Genomic DNA, 20,112 nt, shown 5'->3' on the forward strand with positions numbered 1-20,112 from the left:
TTGGGGTTGAGCTAGATGATCCTTGGGGTGCCATCCACTTCTACAGTTCCATGAAAGCACCAGTGGAGGTCTCACAAGCCAAGGCATTTAGAGCAGGAGAGGTCCTGCTGGAAAGGAAACAACCAGTGCAACTGTTTTAAAACAGGAATCCAATGTGTTAGTTGTGGGGGGACTCAGTGGGGAGGGGTAGACCCATGGATGCCGCCTTGATCTCCTTGGACAAGGAGGTGGGAGAGAAATGCCATTCATAAAGAGAGGCAGCCCAGCCAATCATCTGGCTGCTGCATTTTGGACCAGTTCCCAAGTCGCCTTCAAGGGCAGTTCCACACAGAGAGTGTTGCAACCATCCCATCTGGTGCAGAGCAGGGAGGACCAGGGCCATGTCCTCTCTGTCCCAAAAGGTCTGTGGGGTGGGGAACTAGCCTGAGCTGGACATGGGCCTCAATGGATGATGGACCCAGGAGTGCCCTCAGGTATTCATGACTGGGGAGGGGGCATGTTAAGCAATATAACTTCTTCTTCTTCATCATCATCATCATCATCATCATCATCATCATCATTACTGTTAGTTCCCTGTCTGTAATCCAAATCTCCTAGAGCAGATTACAAAATTTAAAAAAACCAATAAAACAGTTGAAAACACATTACAGTGGTACCTCAGGTTAAGAACTTAATCCCTTCCGGAAGTCTGTTCTTGACCTGAAACTGTTCTTAACCTAGACACCACTTTAGCTAATGGGGCCTCCTGCTGCCACCGTGCGATTTCTGTTCTCATCCTGAAGCAAAGTTCTTAACCCAAAGTACTATTTCTGGGTTAGTAGAGTCTGTAACCTGAAGTGTCTGTAACCTGAAGCGTCTGTAACCTGAAGCGTCTGTAACCCAAGGTACCACTGTACTCTCATAGAAAGGCGACTCCTACTTTATTTGCTTTTGAGTGCACACAGACGCACCCGTCTTGCATGCTTGAGTAAAGCAACTCCAGGGCAGGAGGAGAGTAGGGGCCACGTGTAGAGCAAGTCCCACACTCAGGTCAAAAACACACAGAGAAGCAGCAGGACTTCTTCAGTAATAGTTTACTGAGCTTTCAAAGCATACAGTTCTCACTGGGTCCCCAGTGAGGCACAAAACTTAGCGCCTGAGAGCAAATCCAGTTTCAGCAGTAAAATCATACAGCACACAGGATACCTAAGTCAGGCACACACACCGGCAGAAGGGAGCAAGGGAGGAAAGAGGCTGGAACGACACAGGGCAATGGATGTGTGTGTGTCGCTTCCTGTCGTCTGGGAGGGAAGTCAGCAACTCGGCATCTGCAGGGGCTTCACGAAGAAAAGCTTCCAGGCAAATGGGCATCACAGAAACACACACTGTGATTCTTGGTATGTTGCCGTATCAATTGTTTTTGAAAGGTTATCATGACGTGGTCTAGAAACCAGTTTGGAACAATATATCGCCTGGCCCTAATCCTCACTGACCACCAGAAATCCAGATAAACACTCCTTTATAAATAAAGCACTTTTTGCAATCGTTTCATTTAAACTGCTTCTTCTCTTTGAGGTTGTTGATGGTTTGAAGGGTTTCAACTCCTAAAGTTCTTCCTGTCCGTAAGTCTGTTGATGTAGAATTTCCACTAGGACTGAACCTCTATCTACTTTCCTCATATTTATAAGGTTTGTCTTTTGTGTGAGTTTGTTGACATAAATCAAGGGTTCCTCTCTGACTGAAGCTGCTTCCACAGTCCATACATTTAAATGGTTTCTGCCCTGTGTGTCTGCTGATGTTTTCTAAGATTTCCATTCTGACTGAAGCTCTTTCCGCACTCCATGCATTTATATGGTTTCTCCCCTGTGTGAGTCCGTTGATGTCTTCTAAGTGTTCCATTATCATTAAAGCTCTTTCCGCACTCCAAACATTTAAATGGTTTCTCCCCTGTGTGAATCGGTTGATGTATATTGAGCTGTCCACTCTGACTGAAGCTCCTTCCACACTCCATACATTTAAATGGTTTCTCCCCTGTGTGAGTCCGTTGATGGCTTTGAAGGGCTGCATTGAAACTGAAGCTCTTTCCACACTCCATACATTTAAATGGTTTCTCTCCTGTGTGAGTCTGTTGATGTCTTCTAAGTTTTCCATTATCACTAAAGCTCTTTCCGCACTCCATACATTTAAATGGTTTCTCCCCTGTGTGAGTCCGTTGATGTGTTCTAAAGTTTCCATTGAAACTGAAGCTCTTTCCACACTCCAAACATTTATATGGTTTCTCCCCTGTGTGAATCTGTAGATGTGTTTTAAGGCTTCCATTCTGACTGAAGCTCTTTCCGCACTCCAGGCATTTAAATGGTTTTTCCCCATGTGAGTCCGTTGATGTGTTCTAAGTGTTCCATTTTCACTAAATCTCTTTCCGCACTCCAAACATTTAAATGGTTTCTCTCCTGTGTGAGTCCGTTGATGTCTTCTAAGTGTTGCCTTATCACTAAAGCTCTTTCTGCACTCCAGGCATTTAAATGGTTTCTCCCCCGTGTGAGTCTGTTGATGTCTTCTAAGTTTTCCATTGAAACTGAAGCTCTTTCCACACTCCAAACATTTATATGGTTTCTCCCCTGTGTGAATCTGTAGATGTGTTTTAAGGTTTCCATTCTGACTGAAGCACTTTCCGCACTCAATGCATTTAAATGGTTTTCCCCCTGTGTCAGCCAGTTGATGTCTTCTAAGGGTTGCATTGAAACTGAAGCTCTTTCCACATTCCATGCATTTAAATGGTTTCTCCCCTGTGTGAGTTTGTTGATGTCTTCTAAGGGTTGCATTGAAACTGAAGCTCTTTCCACATTCCATGCATTTAAATGGTTTCTCCCCTGTGTGAGTCCGTTGATGTCTTCTAAGGCTTCCACTTTCACTAAAGCTCATTTCACACTCCATACACTGAAATGGTTTCTCCCCTATGTGAGTCCGTTGATGTCTTCTAAGGCTTCCACTATCACTAAAACTCTTTTGACACTCGATACATTTATATGGTTTCTCCCCTGTGTGAATCCTCTGGTGCATTTTAACATATCTATTCTGACTGAAGCTCTTTCCACACTCCATACATTTAAATGGTTTCTCCCCTGTGTGAGTTTGTTGATGTGATCTAAGGGTTGCCTTGGAATTGAAACTCTTTCCACGCTCGATACATTTAAATGTTTTCTCCCCTGTGTGAGTTTGTTGATGTCTTCTAAGTGTTCCATTCTCACTAAAACTCTTTCCGCACTCCAGGCATTTAAATGGGTTCTCCCCTGTGTGAGTCCGTTGATGTAAAGTTAAGTTTCCCCTATGACTGAAGTTCTTCCCACACTCCCTGAATTTAAATAATTTCTGCCCTGTGTGAGTCTGTTGATGTATTCCAAGTTCATCACTTCGACTGAAGCTCTTTCCACACTCCATACCTTTAAATGGTTTCTCCCCTGTTTGAGTTTATTGATGTGAGATATGTGTGCTCATTCAGTGAAGCATATTCCACATTTCACACTTTTTAATGGCTATTCCTAATGAAACGAAAGGTTCCCCATCTCCCAGAATTCTGACTGTCTTCTGTATCACCTTCAGAATGGGCGGAAAGGCAATCCTATTTTGGTTTCAAGGAAGAGAAGAAAGGGAAAGAGAACACATCAAATGCCATTAGCAGCTTTTCTTATTTCAACATTTCCTATATTCCCCCACCTCCTACCCATGTTCCCAGTTTTTAGGAAATGAAGATGCAATGATGTCAAATGATAGTAATGCATCACCACCTTTCATAATCCTCACTCATTTTTAATAGCGCAGCATGATCTTGGAATACAGCCTTTCCAAATTAATTGTTTCCTCACAGGAAAGGCAGCTGCTCTCTGTCCATGAAGAGGTCCCCCTTTTTTCTGGTTCATCGTTCCTTTGGACATTCCCCATCCTCGGCATCATAATCCTCCATCCACCTCTATCTCTCTCTCTCTTTTTTAATCAGTTTTTACTGATTTTCATTATTACACATACAAATAGAATACATACACTCATTATACATTTATTCATCCACCTAAGCCTTAAGCTCTGCCGAGCTTCGGACTTCCCTTCATCTCTTCGGTAAGTATCATATAGTTATAACATCGCGTATTCTATTTAATACTATTTTGTCTTATGCCGTTAGAGTTACTCCAACCCTGCCAGTGTCTTTAAAGTTTTACCATTTTCTCTTACATATACCAAATATTTACTCCAATTTTCAACAAACTTCTTTTCATCTTGGTCCCGTATTTTCCCCGACAATCTAGCCAATTCTGCGTAATTCATCATTTTGGTCTGCCATTCCATGATTGTAGGTAGAGTATCAGTTTTCCAGTTCTGGGCCAACATAGTTCTAGTTGCTGTCATGGCGTACAAGAAAAGATTTTTATCCTTCTTTTTAATTTCCTTCCCTTTCAATCCCAATAAAATCTTCAGGTTTTTTTAGAAAATATTTTTTGTACTTATTTATTTATTTATTATAAATATTTTTTATTGATTTTCCAACATACATTTATAATATCCAATCAAAATTTATCACATATTTTCTCTTTTGGACTTCCTTCAGCCTCTCTAACAATCATCCATTATTCAATTTTTTAATTACACATTTCCTAATTTTTATATTGCAATTTATATACCTTCACCCTCTTATTTTTCTTCTACACAATATTCCTCAAACATTCACAGAGCTTCTTGAAATCCCACTAGCGTTGTTTGCTCATCACATATACATTTCAAATAATATGAAAATTTTCCCCAATCTTCAATAAACTTTTGGTCTCGTAGATATCTGATCTTCCCCGTTAGTTTATCTAGTTCTGCATAGTCCATCAGTTTCATTCTCCATTCTTCTAACGTCGGTAGTTGTTCCTGTTTCCATTTTTGGGCCAGCCAGTAGTATTCTTGCTGCAGTTACTGCATATTGGAAAAGTTTACAGTCCTTTCTATTTATCTCATTTCCTACTATTCCTAAAAGAAAAGCCTCTGGTTTCTTAACAAATGTATATTTCAACATCTTTTTCAACTCATTATATATCAATTCCCAGAAACCCTTCACCTTCTTGCAATCCCACCACATATGGTAAAATGTTCCCTCTTTTTCTTTACATTTCCAACACTTATTACATGTTTTATACATTTTTGCCAATATACCATCTATAAACCATTTTCATCACATTTTCCTTTAACGCAGTGCATGCCGTAAATTTTATATTTTCATTCCATAATTTTATCCAGTCATTGAACTGTATATTATGACCCAAATCTCTGGCCCAGTGTATCATAACCGATTTAACTTCCTCGTCTTTTGTATACCATTCCAGCAACATTTTATACATTTTAGATAAATTTTTGTACTCATTATTTATTATTTCCATTTGAAATTTTGATTCTTTTTCATCAAAACCTCTTTCTTTAAAATCCTTTTTAAACATTTCATTAACCTGATAATAATGCAACCAATCATATACATGCTCCTTCACATCTTCATAAGGTTCAATTTTCCATTTTCCTCCTTCTTTTACTATCAATTCTTTATATGTAATCCAGTTCCCCCTTAAATTGACTTTCTTAAGCCTCATAACTTCTAACGGAGATAGCTAGTGGGGAATTCTTGGTTCTAATAAACTTTTATACCTCTCCCATATTTCTATGAGAGATCTTCTAAAGATGTGGTTTTCGAAACCTTTATGGATTTTTTTCTTCTCACACCATAAATATGGGTGCCAGCCAAATCTGTTATCAAAACCTTCTAAATCTAACAAACCAGTATTTTTTAACTTTATCCATTCCTTCAATCAACAGAGACACGAAGCTTCATAATATAATTTCAAGTCTGGCAGGGCGAAGCCTCCTCTTTCTTTCGCATCCGTTAATAACTTAAACTGAATTCTTACCCTGCCAGATATATCTTGAAATTGCTCTTTGCCATTCTTTAAAGATCACTGTCCCCTTGATTATTGGAATTGTCTGAAACAAAAACAACATCTTTGGCAGCACGCTCATCTTAATCATTGAAATTCTCCCCAAAAAAGATAACTTCATTCGACCCCACACCTCTAGATCTTTCTTAATTCCCTTCCACACTGGCTCATAGTTATTCTGAAACAAATCAAGATTCTTAAGGGTTAACCAGATTTCCAAATATTTAACTTTTTTTGCCACTTCGATCCCTATTTGTTGTTGCATTGTTTCTATCATACCTTGTTCCATATTTTTTGTAAGTATTTTGGTTTTTTTCTTATTTAATATAAACCCTGCCACTTGACCAAATTGTTCAACTTCTTCCAAAACTACTTTTGCACTTTCCAGCGGTTCTTCCACTGTTATTACCAGATCATCAGCAAAGGCTTTTACTTTATACTCATTCCGGCCTGCTGACACACCTTTTATTGCTTCATTTCTCCTTATTGAATTTAAGAAAATTTCCAGAACCATTATGAATAACATTGATGAGAGAGGGCATCCTTGTCTCGTACCTTTTGATATTTTTAATTCTTCTGTAATCATGTTGTTTACAATAAGCTTCGCTCTTTGTTCAGTATATATCGCTTTTATTCCATTAAAGAATTATTTCCCCACTTCCATATATTCTAATTTTTTTTAACATAAAGTCCCAAGAAATGTTATCAAAGGCCTTTTCTGCATCCACAAATATTAACACAGCTTGTTTCTCATTCCTGGCTGTCAGATATTCTAACAAATTAATTATATTCCTTATATTATCTTTCATCTGTCTGCCAGGAAGGAAACCCGCCTGGTCTTTATGAATAATTTCTTGTAATATCTTTTTCAACCTCTTCGCTAAGATACTTGCAAAAATTTTGTAGTCTGTATTTAGCAATGAGATAGGCCTGTAATTTTTAACTTGAGTCAAATCGGAGTCTTGTTTTGGAATTAGTGTAATAAAAGCTTCTTTCCACATCTCCGGCATTTCTCTATCCTGAAGAATATTGTTCATGACTTCTCTCAGCAGTGTAGACAGATGTGCCTCATTTCTTTATAATAACTTGCTGTAAATCCATCTGATCCTGGAGCTTTCCCTTTTTTCAACTCTTTTATGGCTTCTTTAATCTCTTCCATTTCTATGGGGGCATTCAGCCTTTCTTTCTTTTCTGTCGGGATCTTCTGCACCTTTTTTTTCTTTTAAAAATCTTTCTATTTTTCTCATGTTATTTTTCTCTTTACTATTATATAAATGTCTGTAAAAGTCCAAGAATCCTTTTCTGATACCTTTTGGATTAACTATCTCTTCTCCTTCTATGATGATTTTATTTATTGTATTCTGTTCCTTTCTTTTCTTAATTTGCCATGCCAGCCATTTGCCTGATTTATTTGCAAATTCAAAGTTCCTTTGTCGCAATTTTTTTATATTCCACTCCACTTCCTTATTTATTATCATAGCAAATTGTGTTTGCAGAGCTTTTATATTCTGTTTTATTTTCAAATTGTCTGGTTTCTCAATTATTTTTTGTTCATTGTCCATTATTTGTCTTAAAATTTCCTTCTTGCCTTTCTCTCTGCTTTTATTTTTTATTGAATTCTGTTGGATAAAAAATCCTCTCATCACCGCCTTGCTGGCATCCCACACTACATTCATTTTTGTACCCTTATTACAATTGTTCATAAAATACTCCGCCAGCTTCTTTTGTGCCCCCTCTAAAAATTTTTGATCATTTAGAAGGTAGTCATTAATTCTCCATCTGAATGATGGAGTATTTCTTCGTAACCTCTTATTTCACATTTGATTGGATTATGATCTGAGATCACTCTTGGTTGAATTTCAGCTTGCATGATTCTTGGAGTTAATTCATTAGATACCTGTCAGGGAACTGCCATCGGAGCTAGAGGCGGAGGGAAGGCTCCCGAGGGATGCCGGAGAGGGTCCCAGTAGGGAGAGAGGCAGCCCATCTGCTGGGGAAGGAAATAAGCGTAACACCAGTGGAGAAGGGGAGCAGATGGGGGAATTGGAGAGGAGGCTCCAGGACTCTTCACCGGAGACCAGTGGGGAGAGCACGGGTACTCCGCTGCCCACACCCTCCCTGCGCAGAAGACTTCCGCGCAGGGAGAGTAGGAGGAGACTTGGCGTCAAAGAACTTCTTTGCTGGAAGAAGTTCAAGAAACGCCCACTGACGGATTCTGCCAGCGACTGAGACAGCCACGAAGTGAAAGGCTGTCCAGACAGAAAGGGTTCAACCAGGTAACCTAGCCAGGAGTGGCGGCAACTTACGCATGAGCATAGGACTACCCTAATCTGGCAGTGAATATTAGCTGGATATTAAGGGCAAATAGATAACTGTACTTAATAGAAACTTCAACCTTGAATATGTAGTATTGAATCATTAATTGCCTGAAGTTGTGTTATTTCTGGAGACATGAATTTATTCCGGTTCTGTCTCAAATATCATAATTATAGGATGTCATGGGATGTTAGAGGAGCGGTAGTTCCTTTAGTGGGGGACATTGTCATGCACCTTCTGCAGTAAATTATCCACCATTGGTCCCCACCCTGCACTCAGCTCTCACCTGTGGCTTCCAGAAGCTGTCAGCATGCAACAGGGGCCACAATCCCAGGAACAGCTTCAACCGGCCGGCTAAACCAGGTGAGGATAGCTGCTGGGTCTCATATTCTTGGTGGGTTGGGGAATTCTGCTGCAGGTGAAGAAAGACCCTGGTGGATGGAGAGGATGAGAACAACAGTCGATCCCACAGTCAAGAAGGCAGATTCTGCCCATGCTACAGAGGAAAGTGAAGGGCAGATGGGATCGTCAACCAGGGAAGGGAGCCCATCGAGAAGGAAAACTCTGGTCCTAAACATTCGCGGCCTCGTGAGTTATTTTCAGGAGAAGAAAAGGCTATGGAGGAAAACCTTACACAAATCTTGAGTGGAGTTTCTAAGATGCTTGGATAGTGCCCTGCACACCTCCTGCCAGCAACTCCTGCAGCCAAGCTGGTGCCTAACTGCTGAGAAGGGGGTCTTGTTGTCTAGGCAACCCAGGACCCCCAAACACACTGCCCAGGCTTCCATTGCTGCTAACACAGCAGTTTCAGGTGGAGAAATCAGCTCAGACCTGTGTATCAAAGTCTCTCCGATGTGGAGCAAGGGAAACAGAAATGCTACTTACATCATAGGGCACTGTAAAAGTATTCAAAATATTTGTTTTTTGAAGAAAAGACCACCATGTATCAGGTGGCCCCTTGAAAGCTAATGAATGTATTGTGCCTGGAGCTTTTGGGGGTGCAGGACCAGGAAAGCTTCTGCAACCATTAACCTTCCAATTGGGATTCAGGCCTCATCATGGAACTCACACTGCCCTGGTTGCTGTGACTGATGTTCTCCGAATGGTCTGAGGGGGAAGCTGTTTCCTGTTTCTGCTAAATCTCTCAGTGGCTTTGGAGACCTTTGGCCATGGTATCCTTCTGGACCCTCTAGGGGAGATGGGGGAACTGCTGTGCAGTGGTTCCTCTCCTTCCTCCTGGGCCATGTCCAGAAAGTGGTGTTGGGGGATGAGTGTTCAGACCCCTGGGCTCTCACTTGTGGGGAGCCTCAAGACTCCATCCTCTCCCCCATGCTTTTTAAGATTTATACGAAGCTGCTGGGAGAGATCATCAGGGGTTTTGGACTGGGTGTTCACCAGTATGTGGGTGATACCCAGCTCTTCTTCTCATTTAAATCGGAACCAGTGAAGGTGGTGAATGCCCTGTGTTGGTGCCTGGAGGTGGTTTGAGGATGGGTGGCAGCTAACAGATTGAGGTTGAATCCTGACAAGATAGAAGTACTGTCCCTGGAGGACGGTCAGATGTGGAGGATTCCCTGGTCCTGAATGGGGTAACTGTGGCCCTAAAGGACCAGGGGCACAGCCTGTGGGTCATTTTGGACTCACAGCTGTCCATGGAGGCGCAGGTCAGTTCTGTGTCCAGGTCAGTTCTGTCTGCCAGCCACATCTGGTACACCAGATGAGACCCTCCCTGCCCTCGGACTGTCTCACCAGAGTGGCGCATGCTCTGGTTATCTCCAGTTTGGACTACTGTCATGTGTTGTACATGGGGCTACCTTTGAAGGTGACGCAGAAACTGCAACTAATACAGAATGCAGCAGCTGGACTAGTAATTGGGAGCAGCTGCGGAAACCACATAACACTGGTCCTAAAGGATCTTCCCTGGCTCCCAGCGCATTTCCAAGCACAATTCACACTGTTGGTGCTGACCTTTAAAGTGTCATAGTTGCATTTTTCAGGCATAGAAAAGTATTGATCTAATGTAGAGAGATCAATCATTCCTGGTCTATTGCTTCAAGAAGGTTCTGGTGGTTTTGCTCTGTGTGATTCAAAGTTGGTGTTTTCTCAAGCTGGAACATTTTAGCTGATAAGGGAGTTTCCTTTCTGTTGTAATGAGGTTATGCTGAATCTTCCTTGATTTTGGGAACCAGATGAAGCTGGTTAAATTGGAGTGAGCCAGGCTTGTAATCCCGTTCCAACGTTACTCTGACACTGAATTGTTTATAAATTACAGTATTGAAAGGTGCCTGGTCCCACTTCCTATTCTGCTATTTCTCTACTCTGCTTGTGTGCGTCTTACTTGAGTGCTAGATTCAGGCAGGTAGCCGTATTGGTCTGACGCAGTCAAAATTAATAAAAAAGGAATTTCAGAAATAGACTTGAAAGAGAAGTTGCTGAATTTCAACTTATTACTAAACTGAAAAAAATGGAGAGACCTGGTCTGAATAGAGATATTGGATTCTTGTCTCATTACACATACTAAAGCTATTTTTGGTCATCTGCATACTATCCCATGCTTTTTCCTGTAGGACTAATTGCAGTCATTAACAGTCGTCAACAGCTTTACCATACCCATCTCCTACTACCCTTCTGAGAAAAACCCCACCCCACCCTCCCACTATATATAAGGGTCTGGTGACTTCTGTTTCAGTGTATCTGAAGAAGTTTGCATGCACACCAAAGGTTATACCCAGGACAATCTTAGTTGGTCTCTAAGGAGCTACTGGACAATTGTTTTTATTTACTTGAGTGCTGTTTTGGTATGCCAAGTTAGGTTTCTATTTAAGTTAGGTCTTTGGTATGTTTTGGATCCTGTTATGCTGCTTTGCATTCAGTAATAAATTTATTTGCTGAATAAAATGTTTGCTGCCTCTTTGCATTTTTTCCTACTCTGCTAAATATACGTCGGACTTGCTCTGGAGGTCATTATGGAGGAGCAAGATCTGCGAGCTGAAGTCTTCAACAGCCTCGGCCCTGTAGACCTGAAGGAGCGTCTAAACCCCTATGGCTCAGTCTGGACACTGAGGTCCTCTTCTGAGGGTCTTCTGCTGGTTCCTTCCCTGCGAGAAGCGAAGTTACAGGGAACCAGGCAAAGGGCAAGGAAATGGGCAGCTACCTGACATTTGGAAGACAGCTCAAGGCAGCCCTGTATCGGGAGGATTTTAATGTTTAATGTTTTACTGTTTTTTATATGTGCTGTAACCTGCCCAGAGGGGCTGTGGAAACCCAACCAGAAAATGGGTCCTTTGACTGGGAAGATTCAGGCAGTCGCTGTCATCGAATGCTGAAGGATTGTATCTCAGCTTGTCAGTCACTCTGACACTGCCTATGAAGAATAAGAGGAACAGAAATGCTTTTGAGGTGCAACTTCTGTATCAATTCTGAGAGCCATTCCATGAACTCTTCACCCCTGTTTCTGATGACAGGTGTACATTATCCTCCTCAGTGGAAAAGACAATAAAGATGGAAACCTGAGAGAGAGGAAAAGCTTTCTGGCTGCTTCCTGGGTGGGATTGCGGAAACAAAGAGCCGCTTCTGAGAAGGCCTCCCCCCTCCCCTCTTCCTCTCGGGATTTCCTCTCCTCTCCAGGGGACCAATGGTTGGACTGGGCAGAAGCGCTGCGTCTGCACAGGGCAGGGGCTTATGGGGCAGTAAGAGGATGGAGTTTGCAGGAAGGAATGGGAGGGGGGACACGACCCCCCACTTTCCAGTGATCCCTCTGGTTGCCTTGAAGGGGTGGCCGATAATTGGGTGGGAGGGAGAAGCCAAGACAATCCCCACCGGCGCCAAGATGGAGACGTGTCCCCAAAGACTGGTCTACCTAGCTCTCCCCCCCCTCGGATTGCTGCCCTTCCCTGCCCCAGGGATGCTCCCCCTCCCCACTTCATCGATTCTCTCCCTCTGTCCCAGAGTCTCCCCTGCACCCAGAGGCCCCGCACCCCTTGGCGCGGCTCAGCGCTCGCCCTGCGCCTCCATCTCTCCGTCCAGAAGGGCCCCCCAAGACGAGCAGGGGAGGGACGGGGGTTCTCTATCCAGGCGTCCCTCACTCCCATTAACCCTTTCATGGCCCACCTCTCTCCGCGCGGAACCCACAGCGCCCCAGGGATGCCTAAGCGGGGGAAATGGGGCGAGGGCTCTTCGCTGGGATCCCCTGAATGGGTGGTGCATGGCCCCCCCGCCAAGGCACCCAAGGGGCCAAGGAAAGCCCCCTTCGCAGCACGCGCGCAGGGATCCAGGCCCCACGGAAGGCGCTTGGGGGAGCTGGAGGGGTCTCTGGGTCCTTCTCTCCCCTCCCCCCGCGACCCCTTTACCTCTTTGTCCCCGCTCCCGATTCTCCTTTCCTTTCCTGCAACATCCACGGAGGGGGGGGGGTCCTGCCGCCCCTCCTTCCCTTTCCAAAAGCGCGCGCCCCTAGAGCTATGGAGCAGAGCAGCAATCCGGCGTAGATGCTCCACTTGCGGACGAAGCAAGCAGTTTGAGAGGGGGGGCTCTCTCTCCCCTCATTCCAGAAACAGAAGCCGGATTGAGGGGAGGAGGAGCAGAAGGAAAAGGTGCAACATACCGGGGGGGTGTTTGAGGGTTTGGGGGCAGCGTGAAAGCAGGATGTGACGGGAAGCGAGGGAAAGAATTGTTTTTCCCCTCCCCTCTTACTAGGAGAGCTCGGGAGGGGCTGATCCAGGCAATCCAGCTGCAAAGTGGGGTCCCCCCCTACAATGTTTACATTGCAAAATCCTTCCCTCCCCCCCCACCCACGCCATGATCTTAGATCCATTCCATGTTTTTGGTATTTGTGCACATTGAGCAGCGGGTTGGACTCTGTGACTCCTGTGCTACGGGGAAAATAGGGCTTGGGCTTTTGCACACACACCCCCCCCAACACAATTCTTCCCTTGTGTCTCCCTCAGAGGCGACACAATGAGGCCAGGAAGAAAGCAAGGCAGCTGTTGATCTGTTTGCGCGCAGAGCCCCCCCCCCATGCGAGGAGTGAAGCAGCCCAGAACTAAAGCGCGTTGCAATTTGCACACCCTCAAATAATCGCCCCCCCCGTCACAGAGAGAGCACCCCAAAAACATCCCCGGTTGCGCCACAAAGTGAGTTGTACATGGAAATCAGCTCAGACTCCATGTTTTGGCAACATGACAAGTCTGTCTGTCAACCGGGATGCCTGAGGATTCCTGCTCCCTGCCTTTTCCTGGCCAGCCTGAGAGATCACTGGAAAGGGCGGATTTCTTGACTCCAGAATCCATCATCGCAGACCCGTTTCATTCAGGCCTAGAGACCTGCTCTTTGGCCCAGTCTGCTTGGATCATGTGGATCATCAATGGGTCATATGGATCATCACTGGATCATCCATGATGTCATACCTATCTCACGGAGGGGCGGGGGGCTCAGGAAGAATCTCCTGCCGCGTGACTGGGGGAGTCTGGAGGCTGACGGGGGTCAGACAGGGCTGCTGTTTTGCTCTCCTTCCTATTTCAGCTCAGGTTTTCCTGGCAGAAGTTACATTTCATCAAGAAATGGGTGGATTCATTGAGGAAACGGGGCTACATTGCAAAGAGGCAAACGTGTATACTTTGTTACCACCCAGTGAGTTGAGTTGCAAAGGCCATTTGCAGAAAGGCTCCTATTGTATCACCTGCGGCTACATGTTTTGATCTTTTTGCGGAAATGTTTTCGTCGGGCTGAGACCATTTAGGGCTTTCAAGGTCAGCACCAACACTTTGAATGGTGATCAGAAACGGATCTAGAGCCAGTGAGGATTTCTTAGGACCCGTGTTCAGGGGCCAGCTGTTCAGCTGCTGTCCAAAACTGAATGTATCCGTTGCCGGAAGCAATCCATAAGCCTCTCGTCCTCCGTCTTCTCGGGATGCCATTGCAGCGCGATGCTCCGGCTCTCGGGAGAGGGAGAGGCGTGAGTTGGGTGCGCTCGGCTTGCCAAGGGTTAAATGGAAACGAGCTAGATTCCTAGAGAGGAAAGTAAGACAGGGGGGGGGCAGGGTCCTCCAGAGCGAAAGCCCAATCCCTCCCTTTCCTGCAAGAAGTCGAGGTTGTCCGCAGATGGAAACATTCAGACATGAAATATACCCTGGTCCCTAAAACCTCACTGGTGCAAGGAAGGAAGGAAGTGTTACGGAAAGGGGGGGCATGTCTTCTTCACCTTCTTCTTCGCTACAATATATCCATTTATTCCCAATTGTCAATGTCAAAAGGGACTAAAATCTATAAAATCCATAGAAAATCAACGTGCCAATTTGCTCAATTTCTCTAGGACTCTATGACACCTCCCCTGTCCTCCATAATCCCTCAAGTAAGGTGCTCTGCCAAGCCTTTCCTCCGGGCAATGCCAGGTGGCAGACTATGCATACATGGACCATTGTCTTCCCATCACCGGCACTCAGGAAGCGCTTATCTGCGCATATCTCCAGCTCTGCATATTCCCCCCTCCCTCTGTTAATCCGGTGTAACCCAACCTCTCCTTAATATATTCATGATGTAACTGGGATGTGTTTTGCACTGTATTCTGGGACATGGGGGGAGTTTCAAAAGTTCATGTCACCCCTTTCTCGCTGTTCAATCTCGCCTTGAACCTGTTGCGCAATAAACTTGGATCTTCTGCAGTTTGCTCCTGTCCGGCTGAGCTCATTTTCTTCCGCAGGGACCCACGGACTTAGTCCGATGAGCTGGGTGGCAGAGTAGCCCCGCACCCAGATTTTAGCCGTAACAGAAGGAAGGAAGGAAGGAAGGAAGGAAGGAAGGAAGGAAGGCAGAGAAGAGAAAGCACTTCCTCTAGCAGGGCAGAATAAAACCTGTGGAACTCCCTCCCACAAGAGGCAGAGGCCACCAATTAATGTGGTTTAAAAGAGGAGGCGGCCAATCTGTGGTGGAGGAGGAGGAGGACAGGGTGATGGGTGGCTCCTCTGCTCTGTCTCCCCTCTAGGAGGGAGCCCTCTGGCCTGATCCTGCAGGGCTCATTTTCTCCTCCAGTGCTTAGTGTTGGGATGCAGCCAAGGAATTGGGGGCAAATGGCAGCCCCCCAGCTGTGCTGGGCGATCTCCAGCCCTTGGATCAGCATGAAACTGCAACCTGAGCTTCAGAAGCTGGGCATGCAGACTCAGCAGAGTAAAGGCACAAGAGAAGTGGCTGGAGAGGCATATGTGAGCAGATTTACAAGCAGTTTATTCAGCACACATCAGGACAAAGGAATCATGTCTGCTCTCCCTCATGTCCAAAGCAAGACAGCACCCCACCCGAGGCACCACTTTAGCTAATGAGGCCTCCTGCTGCTGCCACACTGCTTCTCATCCTGAAGCAAAGTTCTTAACCCGAAGTACTATTTCTGGGTTAGCAGAGTCTGTAACCTGAAGCGTCTGTAACGCAAGGTACCACTGTACTCTCATAGAAAGGCGAGTCCTACTTTATTTGCTTTTGAGTGCACACAGATGCACCCGTCTTGCATGCTTGAGTAAAGCAACTCCAGGCCAGGAGGAGAGAAGGGGCCACGTGTAGAGCAAGTCCCACACTGAGGTCAAAAACACACAGAGAAGCAGCAGGACTTCTTCGGTAATAATTTACTGAGCTTTCAAAGCATACAGTTCTCACTGGGTCCCCAGTGAGGCACAAAACTTAGCTCCTGAGAGGAAATCCAGTTTCAGCCGTAAAAAAATAGAGCACACAGGATATCTAAGTCAGCACACAAACCGGCAGAAGGGAGCAAGGGAGGAAAGAGGCTGGAAGGAGACAGGGCAATGGATGTGTGTCTTTCGCTTCCTGTCTTCTGGGAGGGAAGTCAGCAACTCGGCATATTCAGGGGCTTCACAAAGCAAAGCTTTCTGCCGGCTGCATCCAGGCAAATGGGCATCCCAGAAACACACACTGTGATCTGTGGTGTGTTGCCATATCAGTTGTTTTTGAAAGGTTATCACGATGTGGTCTAGAAACCAGTTTGGAACAATATATCGCCCAGCTTTAATCCTCACTGACCACCAGCAATCCAGATAAACCCTCACCCCTTCTCTATTGAAAGGTACTTTACATCTTAGATTATAATCACATTGTTTGACATTGCCTTCAATATTTCATTACTATACAGTTTTACACATAAATACCAGAACTTCACATACACAAAATGTGTTCAAGACTGATTTCCTGCCGAGTTCATTTCTGTGAAGAAAAGAGTGGACTCTGAGAGGAAGATGTCCCACACTCCAGACACCAAAATGGGATCTTCCATGTGAGAGTCCCTGGATCTTCCTTCAACACTCCATTGTAAATAAGGCACTTTTGCAATCTTTTCATTTAAACTGCTTCTCCTCTCTGAGTTTGTGGATGGTTTGAAGGGTTTCAATTCCTAAAGTTCTTCCTGTCCGTAAGTCTGTTGATTTAGAACTTCCACTAGGACTCAACCTCTATCTACTTTCCTGATATTTATAAGGTTTGTGTTTTGTGTGAGTTTGTTGACATAAATCAAGGGTTCCACTCTGACAGAAGCTCCTTCCACAGTGCATACATTTAAATGGTTTCTCCGCTGTGTGTCTGCTGATGTCTTCTAAGGGTTCCACTCTGACTGAAGCTCTTTTCACACTCCATGCATTTAAATGGTTTCTCCCCTGTGTGAGTCCGTTGATGTCCTCTAAGGTTTCCATTATCACTAAAGCTCTTTCCACACTCTATACATTTATATGGTTTCTCCCCTGTGTGAATCTGTTGATGTCTTCTAAGGCTTCCATTATCACTAAAGCTCTTTCCACACTCTATACATTTATATGGTTTCTCCCCTGTGTGAGTCTGTTGATGTCTTCTAAGGCTTCCATTATCACTAAAGCTCTTTCCACACTCTATACATTTATATGGTTTCTCCCCTGTGTGAGTCCGTTGATGTCTTCTAAGGTTTCCATTATCACTGAAGCTCATTCCGCACTCTATACATTTATATGGTTTCTCCCCTGTGTGAGTCCGCTGGTGTAATTTAAAGTATCCATTATCACTGAAGCTCTTTCCACACTCTATACATTTATATGGTTTCTCCCCTGTGTGAGTCCGTTGATGTCTTCTAAGGTTTCTATTATCACTAAAGCTCATTCCGCACTCTATACATTTATATGGTTTCTCCCCTGTGTGAGTCTTTTGATGTCTTCTAAGGTTTCCATTACGAGTAAAGGTCTTTCCGCACTCCAGGCATTTAAATGGTTTCTCCCCTGTGTGAGTCCGTTGATGTCTTCTAAGGCTTCCATTACGACTGAAGCACTTTCCGCACTCTATACATTTATATGGTTTCTCCCCTGTGTGAGTCTGCTGGTGTAATTTAAAGTATCCATTACGACTGAAGCACTTTCCGCACTCTATACATTTATATGGTTTCTCCCCTGTGTGAATCCGCTGGTGTGATTTAAGGTCTCCATTCTGACTGAAGCACTTTCCGCACTCCAGGCATTTAAATGGTTTCTCCCCTGTGTGAGTCCGTTGATGGGATCTAAGGTGTCCATTCTGACTGAAGCTCATTCCGCACTCTATACATTTATATGGTTTCTCCCCTGTGTGAATCCGCTGGTGTAATTTAAGGTCTCCATTCTCACTGAAGCACATTCCGCACTCCAGGCATTTATATGGTTTCTCCCCTGTGTGAGTCCGTTGATGTCTTCTAAGGTTTCCATTACCAGTAAAGGTCTTTCCGCACTCCAGGCATTTAAATGGTTTCTCCCCTGTGTGAGTCCGTTGATGTGTTCTAAGGTTTCCACTATCAGTGAAACGTTTCCCACACTCCATACCTTTAAATGGTTTCTCCCCTGTTGGAGGTCATTGATGTGAACTATGTGTGCTCATTCAATGAACATAGTCCACATTTCACACATTTTAATTTCTATTCCTAATGGGGGGGGGGAGGTGACCCATCCCCTGGAGTTCTGACTGCCTTCTCCATCTCCTTCTTCAGAGTGGGAGGAAAGGGAATCCTGTTTTGGTTTCAAGGAAGAGAACTAAGGGAAAGAGAACAAATCAAGTTCCATTAGCACCTTCTCCTATTTCAATGTCTCCTACATTCCCTCAACTCCTACCCATGTTCCCATTTTTTAGGAAGTGAAGTTGCAATGTCATCAAATGATAATAATTCATGAGCAACTATCAAAATCCTCAACAAATGTTCATAAAGCAGCTTGATTTTTTAAAGAATGATGTCCTGTCTGATCTCGTGTCCATCTTCTGACGCAGGACTATCCTAAAATGACACAGAAAAGCAGGATATTCAAGGCCAAATGATAAACTGTACTTAGTGGAATATGTAGTACCTTGAAAATGTAGTATTGATTCACTAATGGACTGAGGTTGTGTTATTTCTGGGGACATGAATTTGTTCCTGTTCTGTCTTAAATATCATAATCATACGATGTCATGGGGTGTTAGGGGAGTGGTAGTTCCTTTGGTGGGGGAAATGTCATGCACCTTATGGGGTAATTTATCCACCATTGGTCCCCACCCTGCACTCAGCTCTCACCTGTGGCTTCCAGAAGCTGTCAGCATGCAACAGAGGCCACAATCCCAGGAACGGCTTCAATCGGCCGGCTAAACCAGGTGAGGATAGCTGATGGGTCTCAAATCCTTGGTTTATTAGGGAATTCTGCTGCAGGTGAAGGCAGGCCCTGGTTGATGGAGAGGATGAGAACAACAGTGAATCCCACAGTCAAGAAAGCAGATTCTGCCCCTGCTGCAGAGGAAAGTGAAGGGCAGATGGGGCTCGTCAACCAGGGAAGGAAGCCCATCGAGAAGGAAAACTCTGGTCGTAATACTTTGCTGCCTCGTGAGTTATCTTCAGAAGAAGAAAAGGCTATGGAGGAAAACCTACACAAATCCAGAGTGGAGTCTCTAAGATAGTTACATGGTGTCCTGCACACCTCCTTCCAGCCACTCTTGCAGCCAAGCTGGTGCCTAACGTACTGCTCTGCTTTCCTTGGGACCATATAAGCAAGGCTGAGAAGGGTGTCTTGTTGTCTAGGCAGCCCAGGACCCCCAAACACACTGCCCAGGCTTGTAGTGCTGCTAACACATCAGTTTCAGGGGGAGCGATGAACTCAGATCTGTGTATCAGAATCTCTCCAATGTGGAATATGTAAAACAGAAGCACTATTTACATCATACATCAATTAAAAAGTATTCAGAATATTTGTCTTTTGAAGAAAAGGCCACCAAGTATCCGATGGCCCCTTCAAAGCTAATGAAAGTCTTGTGCCTGGAGCTTTTGGGGGTGCAGGACCAGGAAAGCTTCTGCCACCATTATCCTTCCAATTGGGATTTAGGCCTCATCATGCAACAGAAACTGCCCTGGTTGTGCTCGTTGATAATCTCGGATGCGCTAGAGTCTGAGGGGAAAGCTATTTCCTGGTTCTGCTAGATCTCTCAGTGGCTTTGGAGACCTTTGGCCATGGTGTCCTTCTGGACCCTCGAGGAGAGCTGGGGAAATGGTTATGCAGTGGTTCCGCTCCTTCCTCCTGGGCCATGTCCAGAAATTGATGTTGGGGCATGGGTGTTCAGACCCCTGGGCTCTCACTTGTGGGGTGCCTCAGGGCTCCGTCCTCTCCCCCATGCTTTTTAATATCTATATGAAGCTGGTGGGAGAGATCATCAGGGGTTTTGGGCTGGGTGTTCACCAGTATGTGGGTGATACCCAGCTCTTCTTCTCATTTAAATTGGAACCAGTGAAGGTGGTGAATGCCCTGTGTTGGTGCCTGGAGGTGGTTTGAGGATGGGTGGCGGCTAACAGATTGAGGTTGAATCCTGACAAGACAGAAGTACTGTCCCTGGGGAACAAGGGGTGGGCAGGTGTGGGGGACCCCCT

At 44.8% G+C, this 20,112-nt stretch overlaps 5 protein-coding genes across 15 annotated transcripts in view; 1 reads left to right on the forward strand and 4 right to left on the reverse strand.

Moving 5' to 3' along the window:
- The window catches only part of LOC310742934 (uncharacterized protein), a 103,191-nt gene extending 94,511 nt beyond the window's left edge, over positions 1-8,680 (reverse strand). The window contains exon 1 of the mRNA XM_083572800.1: positions 8,536-8,680. The gene's annotated coding sequence lies outside the window, so the exon portion shown is untranslated. The remainder of the gene's footprint in view (positions 1-8,535) is intronic.
- The window catches only part of LOC310743095 (uncharacterized protein), a 135,363-nt gene extending 117,980 nt beyond the window's left edge, over positions 1-17,383 (reverse strand). Inside the window, exon 1 of one of the 2 annotated variants that reach the window (XM_083573198.1) lies at positions 16,702-17,383. In XM_083573198.1, coding sequence (XP_083429324.1) covers positions 16,797-17,366 — 570 coding nt within the window. In that variant the 5' untranslated portion in view covers positions 17,367-17,383 and the 3' untranslated portion in view covers positions 16,702-16,796. Of the gene's footprint in view, positions 1-16,566 lie in introns of both variants that reach the window. The other variant, XM_083573197.1, reaches the window with a different exon arrangement.
- Positions 1-20,112, forward strand: part of LOC310742874 (uncharacterized protein) — a 168,255-nt gene that overhangs the window by 132,276 nt on the left and 15,867 nt on the right. The window lies entirely within an intron of this gene.
- Positions 1-20,112, reverse strand: part of LOC310743013 (uncharacterized protein) — a 151,532-nt gene that overhangs the window by 10,988 nt on the left and 120,432 nt on the right. The window contains exon 3 of the mRNA XM_083573048.1: positions 18,775-18,919. The gene's annotated coding sequence lies outside the window, so the exon portion shown is untranslated. The remainder of the gene's footprint in view (positions 1-18,774; positions 18,920-20,112) is intronic.
- Positions 1,056-20,112, reverse strand: part of LOC310742947 (uncharacterized protein) — a 53,626-nt gene continuing 34,569 nt past the window's right edge. Inside the window, exon 2 of the mRNA XM_083572893.1 lies at positions 1,056-3,598. Coding sequence (XP_083429019.1) covers positions 1,642-3,417 — 1,776 coding nt within the window. The 5' untranslated portion in view covers positions 3,418-3,598 and the 3' untranslated portion in view covers positions 1,056-1,641. The remainder of the gene's footprint in view (positions 3,599-20,112) is intronic.

This window comes from Podarcis filfolensis, assembly GCF_964270895.1.
Source record: "Podarcis filfolensis genome assembly, chromosome: 10".
NCBI lineage: Eukaryota > Metazoa > Chordata > Lepidosauria > Squamata > Lacertidae > Podarcis > Podarcis filfolensis.